At 40.9% G+C, this 15,551-nt stretch overlaps 1 protein-coding gene across 1 annotated transcript; it reads left to right on the top strand.

Annotated features, from left to right (window-relative positions):
- Positions 1 to 335: 335 nt before the first annotated feature.
- On the top strand, positions 336 to 14,078 carry TGIF1 (TGFB induced factor homeobox 1). Its single transcript, XM_029591061.1, has 3 exons — positions 336 to 1,033; positions 8,161 to 8,387; positions 11,389 to 14,078. The coding sequence occupies exons 1-3, from the start codon at positions 1,018 to 1,020 to the stop codon at positions 11,938 to 11,940; spliced, it is 795 nt and encodes a 264-aa protein (XP_029446921.1). The 5' UTR covers positions 336 to 1,017; the 3' UTR covers positions 11,941 to 14,078.
- The last annotated feature ends 1,473 nt before the right edge of the window (positions 14,079 to 15,551 follow it).

The following is a 15,551-nucleotide window of genomic DNA, read 5'->3' as shown; positions in this document are numbered from 1 at the left end:
GGTGGGGGAGGAGGGATATAAGCCTTCAAATGTGTTGCGCCCGGCGCTCAGGTTGATATGCAAAAAAAAAAAAAAATCAGCCTCTTCTCGGCTGGCAGCGATTTGCAAGTCAAGCCGCCCCGGAACACAATCCGTCCAGCTCCATAACAAAAGGGAAAATAATGTATAAAGATTCTGCGCCAGTCTCTGGGAGGGGAGAGATGCAAGAATGCAAGTTTAATGACGGGCTGAGAGCTTTGAAGAGTCTCCCCCCCCCTCCTTTACATACTTTCCTTTCTTCTTTTTTCGCACTTATGAGTGGGTGGATCATCCGGTATCAACAAGAGGCGAAATCGAGGGCAGCTGTCAACCAAAAAAAAAAAAAAAAAAAGAAGGAAGAAAGAAAGAAGGAAACAAACACACGCTGCCCTCCCTTTGCTCCAGTTTAATGATCAAACGGCTGTCTGGGAAGAAAGCAAAATAATAAAAAAAACCCCAAAACCTGAGGAGGGAGCAGCAGCCGTGCCAGGAGCTCCCCCTGCCGCTCAGAGCTGGCGGGGGAAGGAGGGAGGGTAGCGGCCGCTCTTCCCTTGTGTGTGTGCCTGGCAGGGGAGGGTGGCCCGGCTCTTGCTCACCAAACACTCACACAGGCAGTTTAGGAGGGGGGGAGGGGAGGGACTGGAGCACCTCATGCACCTAATCTACCTCCTCGCTCACTCCCAACTCCTGCACCACGAGGCGAGGGAGAAGAAAGGAAGACAGGCTGCTGAGGAGGGGAAAAATCCTACCCCCACCCACCGACCCGGCTTAGAGCGAGCCGGAGAGAAGGCAAGGAAGCCGGGAAGAGAGAGTGGCCACTCCATTCTGCAGCTGCCAGGAGCGAGGCGCTGGGGACTACACTCCTGGTCTGTGATCGCTTCTCCCCCCCCCCGTGGATAAGAAAGTATACATTTCGGAATTTAGTTGGTGTTTGTTTCTTTTTTTTTTTTTTAAAGTTAATTGCAGCTGGTGGAAAGTAGTTTTCTGTTGAAGTCAAAGATGAAAACGAAAAAAGGTAAGCGTGTCACTTTATTTGGGTTGCTAGGGGAAAGTAGCCAGCCAGGGAAAGCATGCTGTCCACAACTCCCAGGGGCAAGGGGCTCGATTTTGCTCTCACTTCTAACTTAAAACAAAACTTCAGTGTGACTTTAACTTCCACTAAGAGCCCCGGGAGTTGGAGCTCACTTTGACTGGGGACGTTTGGAGAAAGACGTTTTTGGAGTTTAAAGGGAAGGGAAGACGACGCCGATGCACGCTGTCACGCTGCACTTTCAAACTTGGGCGTTTTGCTACACGCCTGCCTTTTGTTTTACCTCTCTCTTCAAGCGAACATTTTCTGTTTAGGTGATCTTTTAAGAGGGGGGGTGAGGCTGAAGAGTGGATTTCTCTTAAAAACTAGGTTGGATCCAAATCGCCCCTCGCTGAGGGGTGTGGGGCAGGGACGCTCTTTGTTTGGATACCAGCAGGAGGTCAGGGTCGCAGCCACAAATGTTTCCCTTAAGAACATTTTATAAGCTCAGCTTCTGATATTCAGGAGATCGGGGACTGGGAACTGCTGTTTCTCTTCAGAAACACGTTCTTGCTTTCTGAATTATTCGTTCTTGGGGGAAAGAGTTTGGATATTGAAAGCAATACTAGCTTCCTTTGTTCGTGACTACTTTTCCACGTTGTAGGGAGGCTTTTTTTCTTTTCTGGTAAGTTGCTGAGAGCTATGGTGCGATTGAATGATTGTTGGACTTGTTGCTCGTCAAGTGCCTGTGCTTTTCTTCCCTGTGCACCTGGGGAACAGCTGGCTACCATTATGGGGAGGGCATGCCCCTTTTTGGGAGAACAAATTGTAAACCTCTCATCTCGTTCATGCAGTGGTGCTCAACTCTTACTTCCATAATGATGCGAATTTATTATTTTTTTTTAAATACATCAGTTGCTGAAATCCACCATCTGAGCAGCTTTGTGTTCAGCAATCAGGATAGAATATTAGATGGAATAAGTTGGAAGGCGAAACTTAAGTCAGAAGGGAAGGGGGGAGGAGGCAGTTCTGACAGCTGAGAAGGGAAGAAATTATTCACAGATGCGAGAAACTGTTCAGATCCGTAGGACAAAGGGAGCCCCTCCCCCCCAGTTTGGGCTTGTTAGATCAGATCTTTGTCTTGGTTTTGGAGAAGGAAAAAAAATCAGTAATTTTAAACTTTTGGTTTGTTTCGATGGCTGTGCCAAGACTGATTGCTTTAAGTTCAGACAGCGAAACGCAAGAAAGAAAACTGGTTTCTCCACTCGTTAACATTTGGGAGAAGGAAAGCAAGGCTACCATGGAAAGTCCCTTACAATAATCCCCCTCCCGATTTCCTGTTATCCTAGTTAATAATAAAACCCATCTTAAACGTCATTAATTTGTGTGGACAACACTTCAGATTTCATTTTAACAAGTGGTGAAGGAATAGCATTATTACTAACTACCAGGGAGTGAAAGGCAGGTTACTACAGTAACATTTTGAGTTATACCCATTAGGGTCAGCTATAGTGATCATTTTTAGAGTAAGGTCTTGTGTCTAGTAAAATTCCAATTGACTCAAATGAAGTCCAGTTGGTAACGTTTTTGATGTAGGGGAGTATATTTCACAAGAAACAATTTTTTTTTAACAGTTTCACTATCGAAATGTGTATAACGATAATTCACGATTTAAGTGATGGAAATGCCTGTTAAGGTCTTTTGTTCAAAAGGTTAGCTGTGTTTTCCGCATAGATTAAACAGATTAGTGGAGCTCGTGCTCTGGATGTAATTTTTAATGCAAAATTAGGAGATTTTCAGACTTCAGAGTGGCTTATTGCATTCTTCACGTAATTTCAGGACTATCTGCACACATTTAAGGCATGCTTCCCCACGGGAGGGGGGAGAGCATTTTAGTGACTCAGGTCCTTATTGCCATGAGCTGCAAACATACTTTAGGCAGCAAACCAGTTGCACTAAACTTTCCCATTCCCCATGGGGAAACGCCTCCAGTTCATCTGGCCGGAGTTTCCGGAGCGGATGCTTGCGGGCCTTTTTTTTTTGCCCTTCCCAGTTTGAGGAGTGAAAAGTGACTAAAGGAGACCTAGCTCGTGACAGTCAGTCTCAGCCGGTGAAGTATTTACAGCCAGTGTGTGGTGCAACAAGTAAACTGGCGGCGGCGGCCGAGTGCTTGGAGAACAACAACAAAGCGCTGGCTCGTGACCAGCGGGCAGAGCTCAGCCTCGCTTCCCGCCCAGCAGCTGCCAGCCTAAGCCGCCCCCTCCCGAAGTTTCTGCTGCCAAAACTGCAGACAAGATCCCCCCCCCCCAAAAAAAAAATAATTCGAAAATGTTTGAAGTAGGAGGGGTGTGGGGGGAACCTGTTGTTAAGAGCAGAGTAGGTTTACAGGCTAGCTGAAAGCTGTTCATTCAAGGCTCACTAACTGGCAAAAAAAACATGTAAAGCGAGTGTGAGTGTTCCTTCATTAGTTTTACCTTTTCCTCCTTTTTCTGAGATTTAAAAGACAGGTCTTTTTTTTTTTTTTTTTTTTTTAAACCTTGTGAATCTAGCTACTGGGAGAGTCAGGGTTAAATCAGGAATATCAGACAAATGTGTTTAGATGAATCACTTGAAGGAGACAAATTGAGCTTCTTAAGTCCGCCCTGGTTTCTCTGAAGTTGTGAAGTTTTTGAAAGCTGCAGGGCTGCTCATCACAACACTCCCATGTGTTGGGCCATTGCTGCATCTCAACTAGGAAAAGATCAGGAAACGGGGGCTAGGCCCTAATAAGACTTCCCAAACTTGTATTCCAAACATGTAGAAAAACACCAATTAGGGCAAAAGTAGAAGTGACCTAGTAAGCAAAAGAGGCCAGAAAATGGGTATAAAACTTGAGGGTTCCAGCTATGGTTGCTTGTTTAAAATGCCACCTGAAAGTAACTTTTTATACACTCTTACTCCTCCTAGGTGGTTAGAGTGCATCTGGGTACAGGCCTAGAAGGATGGTTCAGATTTGTGAGAGAAAAAAAATATATTTTGCCATTGAGTTTACAGCACTATTTATTTTAGTGTTGTACACCCTCCGGGTAATATTTCTACTCAACCTTTTGAGTTGGCTGTGTTGATATTTTTCTTGAAAGTAATTATTGGCGGAAGGTAGAACTTTTATGTGTCTTGCCTCCGGATTCAGGAATGCTTAATGAGAAAATGAACTCTTTTTTTTTTTTCTGGCTGCTTGGATGAGGTTTGTTACATGACTTGGTAGGTCAGGTCATGTCTTGTCTCGGTTTGCTGCTTTACAATTGGATCTGTTTCTACCGTGCAGTAACTGAACCTTTAAAAAGCATAGCCAGCTTTCGGATGACTCTGTCAGGAGCTTGCTGTCATTGGGCCATGTCTTCCCATTGACAGCTGACAGCTCTGCATTTCACTGCACTGTTCATACTGGATTGCTGTTGGTGTTTGATGATTTAATAGGCTTAAGAAAAAACAAAGACCTGTTGAGATCTGTTTTTACATTTTGATGATTTTGCACAAGATTTCTGTTTTGGTTTTTTTTTTCTCCCCAAACCTATGTCATGGTTTTATATAATTGATTTCCTTCCCCTGAGTTCTTAACTCTCCTCCTCCCAGTTGTCATTAGCGCTCTATCTGAAGCAGCAGATTCCACAAGTGCTTATTGTATCCTTTTTTGCTCTTATTCATAGGTTCCCCTTGTTTATTTTTTTGTTCTAATTTTTTTTCTTTTTCAACTTTTAATGGAGAATAAAAGCTGAGTGTCTGACTGACTTTCTGTTTTAAAATATTCCCTTAATGAGTCCACTCTGTAGCTGCTTGTGCTGCATTGGCACTGTGTGCACACCTGCCATGTTTTTAATGTGTAATAGTGAGCATGGCTGGTGGTACACATTGGTGTTCACTGCAGAAACTGAAGATTAAACTCATCCAGTGCCAGGTACTTTAAAGCTCTGCCTCAGTGACATCACTCAGCTTTCAGCAAAAGGGCTCCTTGTGGTTCTGAGGTCATTCTCCTAATAATAGCTTTGACAGAAGAGTGAATGGATATCAGAATTCAAAAAAGCAAAAAACCTTTAAACACTAATCTCTGCTAATAAATTGGAATGAGACAGAAAGAAAGGTCCTAATGACACTGTTTTGTAATTCACTTGGTTGTCATATTAACAAGTTTGCAAATATGGCTGCGTTAAAACAGCATGCTGATATCCTCCCCTCCAGAATACAAATCTTAGCTTCCTCCAAAGCGAAATCCTTTTGGTTTTCTCAGGACAAGAAGCGCCTCCCATGTCAGCAGTAGTAACTTTCTGTTGCAAATAAGGTAACACGGCCAGCCGGCAGATGTGAAGGTGTAACATTACAGTAGATTTTTTTTTTTTTACTGCATAAGTATAGCAATAAATTTGTGGTAAATGCTCCGTGCTGTTATGTTGTGGATGTCTTCTGAACTGGTGTTCTAGGTCTGCTTTGCTAGCAGCAGGAAGGATCAGTAAAGAAAGGAAAATGAAATAGTGATTGAACTGCCAAGTTACCAATGTTAGAAACTGAATAGCTCATTTCATGCATAAAGTGATCTGTAGTTAAATATAAACTTTTCAGAACTCCTTGTACACTTTCTTCACCTGTGTGTTCTGGCTTCTTTTGATTCTAGAAGTATTTCTGCAGACTAAATTGCACACAGATTTAGCCCTCTGGCATTCCCAGCATGGTTGCTAACAGTACTGCAGAACCGACTTTCCAGTTCTTGTCTTGACTTTGAGATGGTGTATATTCAGAAGATAATTCTGTGACAAATGCTAGATGAAGGAAACAAAGTGGATAATAGGCTGTGGTATTCAGTTGCAATGGTTAACTAAAGTTTTGTCTGTTTTCCCTAAAGGCTTTCAATGGTTAGCAATTGAAGTGAAGTTTTGTGTGTGGAGGGGGGACAAGGGTGTGTGTGAGGACCTCCTTTTCCCCACCTGTTTAAGGTAGAGGTATCTGTACTTTACGTATTGACATGTTTTTTTTTTTAATTCTTGGATATGATCAAAATTAAAGCCTTAAATGCAAAGCAAAGTTTACTGCAAAATATGCATGGCTACTCTTTTTATTACTTCAGTGTTGTCATGTCTTTAAATAAAGAATTTTACTTTCAGGGTAGCCAAAAGCCAAACACATCAATGCTCCAAGTTTTACACAACGTTTCCCATTGAAATACATTAGTTATAGATGAGTGGACTAAACAAATTATGGGCATTCTTTCTGTCAGTTGCACAATGTATAAGTAGTACATTGTTAGTCAGTGATAAGAAATTGGTACACTATGTTAGAAATGTGCTAGCATGCCATGTTTTGGGAATCAAATTCCGATAGCTAGCTTGGACTGACAGTTGATCCTGGAGGAAAAAACTTTAAAGCGGTTTATATTTATAGTTCATATTTAATCATCATATTTAATGCTCAGGGAAATATAATTCATAAACTAATAATAGTAACAAGCTTAATAAACCATAAAATGTAATAAATACAGAGTTACATTAATAGTAATAAAATTAAAATATACTATTAAATTATTGAAGAATTTAACAACCTACTTGCTCTCTGAAGATCAAGTATCTAGCCCAGTCAGAGCTAAAAGTTAGTCATTGGATGAATCAATGAACTTGGCTCATTAAATATTTGAGTACTTGAGCTATGCAGCACTGTTAGGAGTAATAAAGAATCTCAAGTTTGCATTTGCTTTCTGTTAAAGGCTAGTGAAGGGTCTGCAATGTGGGGGAGAGATGGGCCCAGTGATGCAGACCTGACAACAATTGAGCAGCAGTATTTTTTTATTTGTAATTTTACGAGGGCTTTTTTTGGTAGACTGATCAGTAGAGAGTTACAATAATAATAAATTAGATTAACAAAGCAATATGAGTAGCCAAATCGGATTTCTCCAAAAATTTCCTTAACAGAAATGATAGAGCAGATATCATTTGGGGAGAAAAAAACATGCCTTAGTGACTGAGGTGCAATATATGGAGGCATGCATAAGTTCAGTCTACTACAACTCCTAAAATATAGACTTGATTGTTTTTTTCTCTGAAGCATTACACCTTGTAAGCCCATATGGGGATTGACGTGTGAATTGATCTTTTCTAAAGGCACAGAACTTCAGTCTGGTTAGAATAAAGTTTTTTTTTAACTGGTTCTGAGTCCATAAAGCTGTCTTAGAAAATCAACCATTTGGGGGTTGGTCTACTGCTTTCTCCCTGTTTGGATCCAGTTTGTCATTGTTAGACATGAACATTAACTCCTTTGGTTCGAATGAAGTTAGCCAGTGGTTTAATATAAAGATTAAAAAGATCCCTGAAGATGAATCTATTGGGGGGAGGGGGGGCACTATCTTCCAAGAAAAATACCAGCTGTGAATGACTGGAAAGAAGAGATTCAAACCAACTAAGGACAGTGTATCTAATGCCCTGAGACCACAGACGTCTTAATAATATAGTGTTAAAGCCTGGCATGGGAGTACAAGTAACGTAAGAGTTTTGCATTTCCTTCTCCTCCCACTTGGCCATAATGGGGTGTAAATATTGTTGCGTTCCTTGAAGCTGTGGCCTATTGGGTTGTATGTCCCTTTTGGGATGGAAGCGGGTATCTACAGGAGTTGGAACAGTTAGTACAGACAGGAAGAAACGAGATCTTCCATTTGAGGGCAAACAAGAATCAAGACATCCTGGGCACTGTTTTATGTGCATACATGTTCTGTTTAAGGACTGACCAATCTGTAAAATCATCATGTGAATGAAGGCATTGTACTTTGTATGGTGCGCTTATTGGGGATGTGGCATACAAAATTTCTGCTGACTTTGTTTGTTTGTAAAGATCTCACATAGAAAAGAGTTGTTTCCTGCCTTTTGTTTTTGGTAAACTTGGGGAGGGGGGGGGGGGGGGTGCTGTGCTGCACATGGCAACGTAAGTTAGAAGACTTTTGAAACTGTAGCAGCAGCAAGGTTCACAGGTGGTATGTGTTAGAAGTTGGTCTGACTATATACCGGGTCAGACAGAGTGGCTACAGTCATTTTGTCTGACCCGCTTTTACAATAATGAGCCATAGAAACTGTTTGGAATTACTGACCTGACCAGTCCTGCATTCTGCTTTATTATCCTAGGTATAATGCCTCTGTCAGGCAGCGAGTCAGAGGATGACGACAGCATGGATATCCCACTCGACTTGTCTTCCAGTGGTGGCTCTGGCAAGCGGAGACGACGGGGTAATTTGCCAAAGGAGTCTGTGCAGATCCTGCGAGACTGGCTGTATGATCACCGATATAATGCTTATCCTTCTGAGCAAGAAAAAGCCCTGCTGTCCAGACAGACACAGCTCTCCACACTACAGGTGCTTATAGAACCATATAATTTGACAGCACAAAAGACCCACAAAGCCCATCTAGTCTGCCTGTTTTCCTTTCCTGCAGCAATACCACAGACCTCTGTGGTTTACACAAAGGTTAGCGTTTTGAACTGCGAGATTACCAGCCTTAAGATACAGGAGTACCTAAAGGAGGCTTTGGTAGCCTAGGAATGTCTAGGTGAAGTAGAATAGTAATGGGTTATACTAAAATGATTCATTGTAAGAGCAACACATCTTTGTTAGGAAAGTAAATAAAAGTAAGAGGGAAGAGAGATGAAGATGTCCATAAGAGGTGGCTGAAAAGGTAAGGGTAAAAGGAATTGTATTCAAAAGATATAAGGGATCTCAGAAAGAAGACTGGCAAAAATATCTGGAAAGGTTGAGGGAAGCAGGAAAGGTAGTCAGGACAGTAAAGGCACAGACAGAATAAAAGTAGCTAAGGCAGTAAAGCAAGGTGATGAATTTTTATATATGTTAGAAGACTTGCAGAAGTTAGATTGTAAGACTAAGAGTTAAAAAGCAAGAATAGGTGGAGACTGATACGAGGAAAGCAGAAATACTGAACAAATTAAGATTATCCAACTTTCACTAAAGAAGAGTGTTGGTGAAGGAACACAGGTTGAAGATGGGGAAGATACTATTCCATTTACATAAGAGAGGGTCCACATGGAACTAGTAGGACTGAAAAGTAGACAAGATAATGGGGGAAGATGAGATACATCCTAGGATATTAAAAGAGCTTAGAGAGATACTGGCAGGTTCACTTATGGTTCTGACCAACAATTCCCTTGGAGGCATAAGAAGTTCCAGAGGACTGGAGACAATACGACATCATCTCTTATCAAAATGGAAATGTGAAGTCTGGTATCCACGGGTCAGTTAATCTGACATTTGTGGTGGGTACATTAATGGAGCTAATAAAGGAAATGAGAGTAGAATATCTTGAATCCAGTAAGTTACATGATGTAAGTAGACTTGGTTTTATCAGGGGCTCGCAACTCATACAGTATACTTATAATTCAGTAAGGCCATTGAGATTGTCCCACACAGGAGGCTCCTAAATGTTGAGCAACCTGAGGGTGAGTTCTGAACTGGTAAACTGAGTTAGAAAATGTCAAAGGCAACAGAGGATTGTGGTAAATGGAGTTTACCTCAAAAAGGGGGAGTTCTCAATAGATTGCTTTAAGTGTCAGCAGAGGGATCAGTTCTGGTCAGTATTTCAATAAGTGATGTTGCAAAGAATCTTGTAGGAAAGGTTTATCTTTTTGTAGGTAATACAGAGGTAGGGTATACATGCAAAAGAGTAGGAGAAAGGAGTATCCCTAAGAGAGCTTGAATGGTCAGAGTTTAGGCAAATAGGATTTAAATTACAAAAGTATAGATTCCTACATTTGGGATGAAAAAATTCAAGAGAATAATACAAGATGGTTGAAGTATTGATTGATACCAAGCAGGAGACAGATGGTGGAATGATGATAAACTCAAGGTGGCAAAAACAGTCTTGAGACTACAGTGGCAAGAGTCGGGAGAATGCTAAATGTGCATGACGAGGTATTACCAATAGAAAAATGGTGGTGGTGGTGGTGGTAATGCCTCTGTAGATGTCATTGGTGAGACCTTATCTAGAGTATTGTGTCCAATTCTCAAGATCTTACCATTTGAAAGGATATAGTGAGGACAGAGAAGAGGCACCAGTATGGTACAGAGTCTGTAGCATAAATTCTGGGAGATGAGATTTAAGAACCTAAATATGTAAATACTAGAGGAGAGGAACTAGAAGGCAGAGATGAAAGGAGGAGGTTATGATTGAGACATTTTAACATGTACATTGAAACAAGTTTGTGAAGAAGCAGCAAATATTTTCTAGTAGATAGAAAGTAAAAGAACAAGAGGACTTAAGGAGTAGCATAAGGAATTTTTTTTAAACAGGCTGGTGGATGTATGGAACAGCCTATTAGTAGAGTGTTGGAGGCAAAAGTAGTAACAAATTCAAGAACGTATGGTATAAGCACAGAGGATCTGTAAGGTGCAAGGAGGTGAAGCTAAAGCCATTATATCAGGTAGGCTTTGCTGTATTGCATCAGGAATGGGCAAGCTAGATGGGCCTTGTAATTCTTTTTTGTTTTGTCCATCAAATTTTCTGTTTTTTGGCTTTAACCTCTCTTTCACTGCTGTGGATCTTCTGTTCCTGTCTTATGCCTTTTTGAATTCAGGTATTGATTTTGGGAGGCTGCTATATGCATCCATCTCCCTTTCTATGAAGGCATATTTTCCTCTTGTTACTCAGCTTACACCTTATGTCTCATATTCCAATCCCCTTGTTCTGGAATATTTTTCCAGCGAGAAATGTATATATGCCTGAATGGCTTTGTTCAAACTATATATTTATATTGTGGTTTATATATATTTTTTTCAATAAAAGCATTGGTAGATTTAAAAGATATTTGTCACAGAGTAGAGATTGTGTAATTTTATAATACCACACTTGAATAATAGAATTAATTCATGTGAAAGGCTTTCTGTTCTGACAGTATCAATAGAAATTGCACTGAAAAAAAAAACCACACACAGAGGATAAGGCTGCCTTCATTACCCTAGAAACCAGTTTGATATTTGAACAAGAAAAAAAAACCTCAAATGAGGTAATTCGTTAGGCCTGCTGCCACAGTCAGTTGAACACTAAAAATCAGTTACTGTTGGTGGGAGGAGCAGCTGTTTTCACAGAGAAAGGTTTCCTGTTGTTAATTAACCTGTAAGAAAGAACAATAGATTTATAGGTTATCAGGTATGTAAAGTTTAAAATCTAAACCCCTTTGGCAGTGCTGTTGGCTAACTGTTGCAAATGAGGGTTTGGATTTTCATGTTAGGTGTGTCAGCCTTCCTTCCCTTTATTTCTTGGCCTGGGAGAAAGCTGCTTCAGATTATGTAAGTTGGGATAGTCATGAGTGGAAGGAAGCTGATGCTGAGTTGCTGTTGTGTTTGACAGGTCTGCAACTGGTTCATCAACGCCCGCAGGAGGCTTCTGCCCGACCTGCTGAGGAAGGATGGCAAGGACCCAAACCAGTTCACCATTTCACGGAGGGGGGCCAAAGCATCTGAGAATGATCAGATGGAATTTCCCACTGGCACCAAAGACTACATTCCTACCCTAGACGAGAGCCCCTTCCACTCTACCTCAGGAAAGCCGCTGGCTTCTAAACCCTGCTCCCAGCGCTCTGTCCTGGCTCGACCTTCTGTGATCTGCCACACCACCGTAACCGCACTGAAAGCATCTTTCCATCGCTGCCAAGCTGTTCACCCCAGCATGACTGCAGACCTGCAGCAGGCAACTGTAAGCGGCTTCACAGAGCCCTCCCCCACATACCACGAGGACACGACAAAGTCTGGGCCGAGCGCGAATGCACAAAGTGGACTTTTCAACACTCCCCCACCCACTCCGCCAGATCTCAACCAGGACTTCAGTGGATTTCAGCTCTTAGTGGATGTTGCACTCAAGAGAGCTGCGGAGATGGAGTTGGAGGCAAAACTTGTGGCATAGCCGTATTTCTGGCACAATACTGACAGAAGGCTCTGCTAGCGTCATCTAGTTGACATCAAGGACTAAATGCCTTATTTGATAACTATTTTTTTTTTTATCATTATTTGCACAAGGGATTGCCAAAATGAGGCTTCCTGTTCCTAGGATGTCTTAAATGGAATATAGTCATTCCATGAATCATAAACTTAGTGCTACTGTAGAAACAAGGTTTCTTTTGGATGTTTCTTGGTAGAGTATGCATAATGTGAGCTGTTCCCAAGATCATGTGATTTTTTTTTTCTTTCTTTTTTTTTTATTCCTTTCAGACTGTGCAATATTTAGTAAAGAAGTAGATCCTTTTTTTTTTTATTATTCCCATGTGGCAGAGAATGTCCATGTGCTGTCTAAAATATTTTCATTTTTTTTTTTAAATGAGCCTGATTGATTATGTCTTTTTCATGATGTAATAAACTATTTTCTTTAAGGTAATGTTCTGCTGAATATTTTGTAGGGTACCTAATAATGGAATCTCTCTAAGCTGTTTTTTTAAAAGTACGATTGCATGAAAATGAAACCTCTGTGATTTATAAAATAACACAATGTGAGCAACATACACTTTTTTTTGTTAAAAGTATTCATTACCACAGTATGATGGAATAATTAGGATTACGCAAGTAAAAACAGATTAATTACCATAGAATATATGCCTCTTGTGGGAGATAGTGTACTAACAAGCAACATATAGGGTTAAGTATAGAAAGTGATATTCTAGTAGATCTTGAGACATCATAGAGCATGAGACTTCAAGTGGAGGATTCTATTGTTAAGACACCCAGCTGCCTTACTAATGCATTGCTGAATATCTTATTTATTGTTTGAGTCAGTAATCAATAATTTTCCTATTTCCTTATCCTGCATTTAACAGTTTCAGTGTTGCTGTTTGGTATGAATAGACAGATCTTATATTTACACACTTATGTAGTGCTCTATCCCAGGATGCTTTACAACAGACTACATACAGCTGCAACAAGTTTCAAAGAGCTTACAGTCTAAAGGGGGTACCTGTGACAAGTGGTTATAATTAAAGTCACAGGGACGGTCAGCAGAGTAAAAACACAATTTGAGTTCTGGATTTAGTTTCCAGTCTTCCTGTTCAAATTGGTCACCATACATTTCCTCACTGGTCTTAATTGGGGAAGAAATAGGAGAAATTTCCAGTATGCAAAGCTATGCGGTTTATATCAAATTTAGATTTGACCATGGTTGTTTTTTTTAAATCTGATTTTATTGAAAATTTATAAACTTTTAGAAATGTAGGATCAGATAAAAAAAAAACCTATAAAGCCCATAAGTCTGTTTGCTAGCACAATTTGGACAAATGATGCACCATTTCAAAATTGTATGTAATTTCTGGGAGGGAAAAAAATTGTGCAACAACCACAAGGCCACCTTATTTTTGTTCATTTCTTAATTCCCTTTAAGTATCTTCTGACTTAGATGAGTTTCTAACATGGTGTCACTTCTATAAACTTTCTGATAGTTTCTGCAAAAACTTACGAAAAGCTCTGTAATTTTTCTTGTTTGTCATTTGCAAACTATTGAATGAGTTATTTTTCTAAATCTGACAGTGACAACAGTCGAGAGACTGCATCAATTTTTAGAATAAAAACAAATATTTAGTTAAAATGATGATTAACAGAGGAATACCATTAGTCACAACAGTGGTAGTGCTACTGTGCAACTATTGCGCTTCTGCTTACCAGCAGCGGTTGGGTTGGGACTTGGTTCGGCGGCGGTTTACTGTCGGTGCGCGTGGAACTAACTGGTGGTTCTTTCGCGGCACAGCTTTGAGGAATGCGCACCAGTCCTAAGGCTGGAGGCAGGGGCTTTGTTTCTGGGATCGGCTGGTGGTTGGGGCGCTGCTGAGCGCGCGACTGGGGCGGCGCAAGTGATCTAGGCTCGGTGGTCTTCCTTGGGCTCGGGTCTCCGCAAGGTTAATTTACTTTTAAATTTAAAGGGCCAGTCTTTTTTACCTCGAGACCCTATTCAATGACATCACAGTGCAGGGACTATATAAGGATAGTCCCTGCACTGCAGTAGTACCTTGGCAACGTGTTGTGTTTTTTTTTTTAACATGCCAGGTTCTTTTGTTTCTTAGTCTCCTGTGACTCCAGAGGTTTTGGTTTTCCTGAGATTTCTTCAGTTTTCTTGTGTGTTCTGATATTTCCCTGTGTTTTCTTATTCAAGATGTTAAGATAGCAGTGATTTGTTTTTAATAATAAATCCTTTGATTATTCAGCTGACATCCTTTGATCTTCACTGACTACCCAGAATTTCACCATCGGTGCTGTGCTGTGATCTCAATCTGATACCCCACGTAAGTCCAGCTGACCCCGGCATCTGAGGGCTCAACCTAAGGGGAACGTGGGTTGGTATTGGTGAAGTTTAGCGGGGTTTCAGTTTTTGTCCAGTCTTGCCTCCTGAAGGAAGGATTCCATCTCACGAGCTGGATCACCTTCCTTCAGTCCAAGGGTCCACTTCTGAACAGCCTAGAACAGATCGCCAAGGCCATGGATCCAGCAGAGGCTATTCCGGGCATAGCTCAGAAGATTTTGAAACAGCAAAGAACTTTGGAGTCATTAGCAGCTTCTATGGATTGGCTCAGTGCTCGTTTTGATTCCATGGTACCTGGAAACATACCTCCAATTCCTTCTACGTCGAGTCTTCCAATGTCGCTACCATCCTTCCGTTCTGCTATTTTGCTACCTGCGTCTTCTCGCTATGCCGGAGATCGTTGCGATGTCGGGGATTTCTTAACCAGTGCAACATGCATTTTTGCCTTCAGAATTCTTTATTTCCAGACAACCTTATGAAGACTACCTTCATTTTATCCTTACTTGAGGGTAAAACACTGGCCTGGGCTTCCCCTCTATGGGAACACTCTGATCCCATTCTCCAAGATCTTTCTTGATTTTTGGATCTTTTTCGAACAGTCTTTGAAGAACCAAGTTGTTTGGCAGTTTCCGGACCTGAACTAATTCGTATACGACAAGGTGGGCATTCTCTGGCAGATTATACGGAGGAATTTCATACTCTGGCTTCCAAACTCCACTGGGAGAAGACTGCCTTCGGACTATCTTTTTAGATGGGTTAGCTCCCAGGATCAAAGACGAGTTGGCCACTCGTGAACTTATTTATTTATTTATTTATTTAACGGATTTATATACCGGAGGTTCCTGTATAATATACATATCACCCCGGTTTACAATGAACAGTAAATATCGCTTCAAGTTAGAGGCTTACAATGAACATGGTTAATCCAAATAACAGGGAAATATAAATAATAATGTTAACAATTAAGAAGTGATAATAAATAGATAACAAAAAATACATAAATAAAATAGAAATAAATAGAAATAAATAAGTAACTAACAGTAAACATCCATGAAAAATAACAGTAAATAAGATAAGTTATGTGAAATATGCTGGGGTAAACGGATGATAAGTGACTGACTTTCTACCTGCTCTTAGCTCTGCGGGAATGCTTGTTTAAATAACCAAGTCTTAAGTTTCTTTTTAAATGTGGAGTGGCATGGTTCAAGGCGAAGGTCTGTGGGAAGTGAGTTCCAGAG

Source organism: Rhinatrema bivittatum, chromosome 2, assembly GCF_901001135.1.
Source record: "Rhinatrema bivittatum chromosome 2, aRhiBiv1.1, whole genome shotgun sequence".
Classification (NCBI taxonomy): Eukaryota; Metazoa; Chordata; class Amphibia; order Gymnophiona; family Rhinatrematidae; genus Rhinatrema; species Rhinatrema bivittatum.
This window is presented reverse-complemented; position numbering and strand designations above follow the sequence as displayed.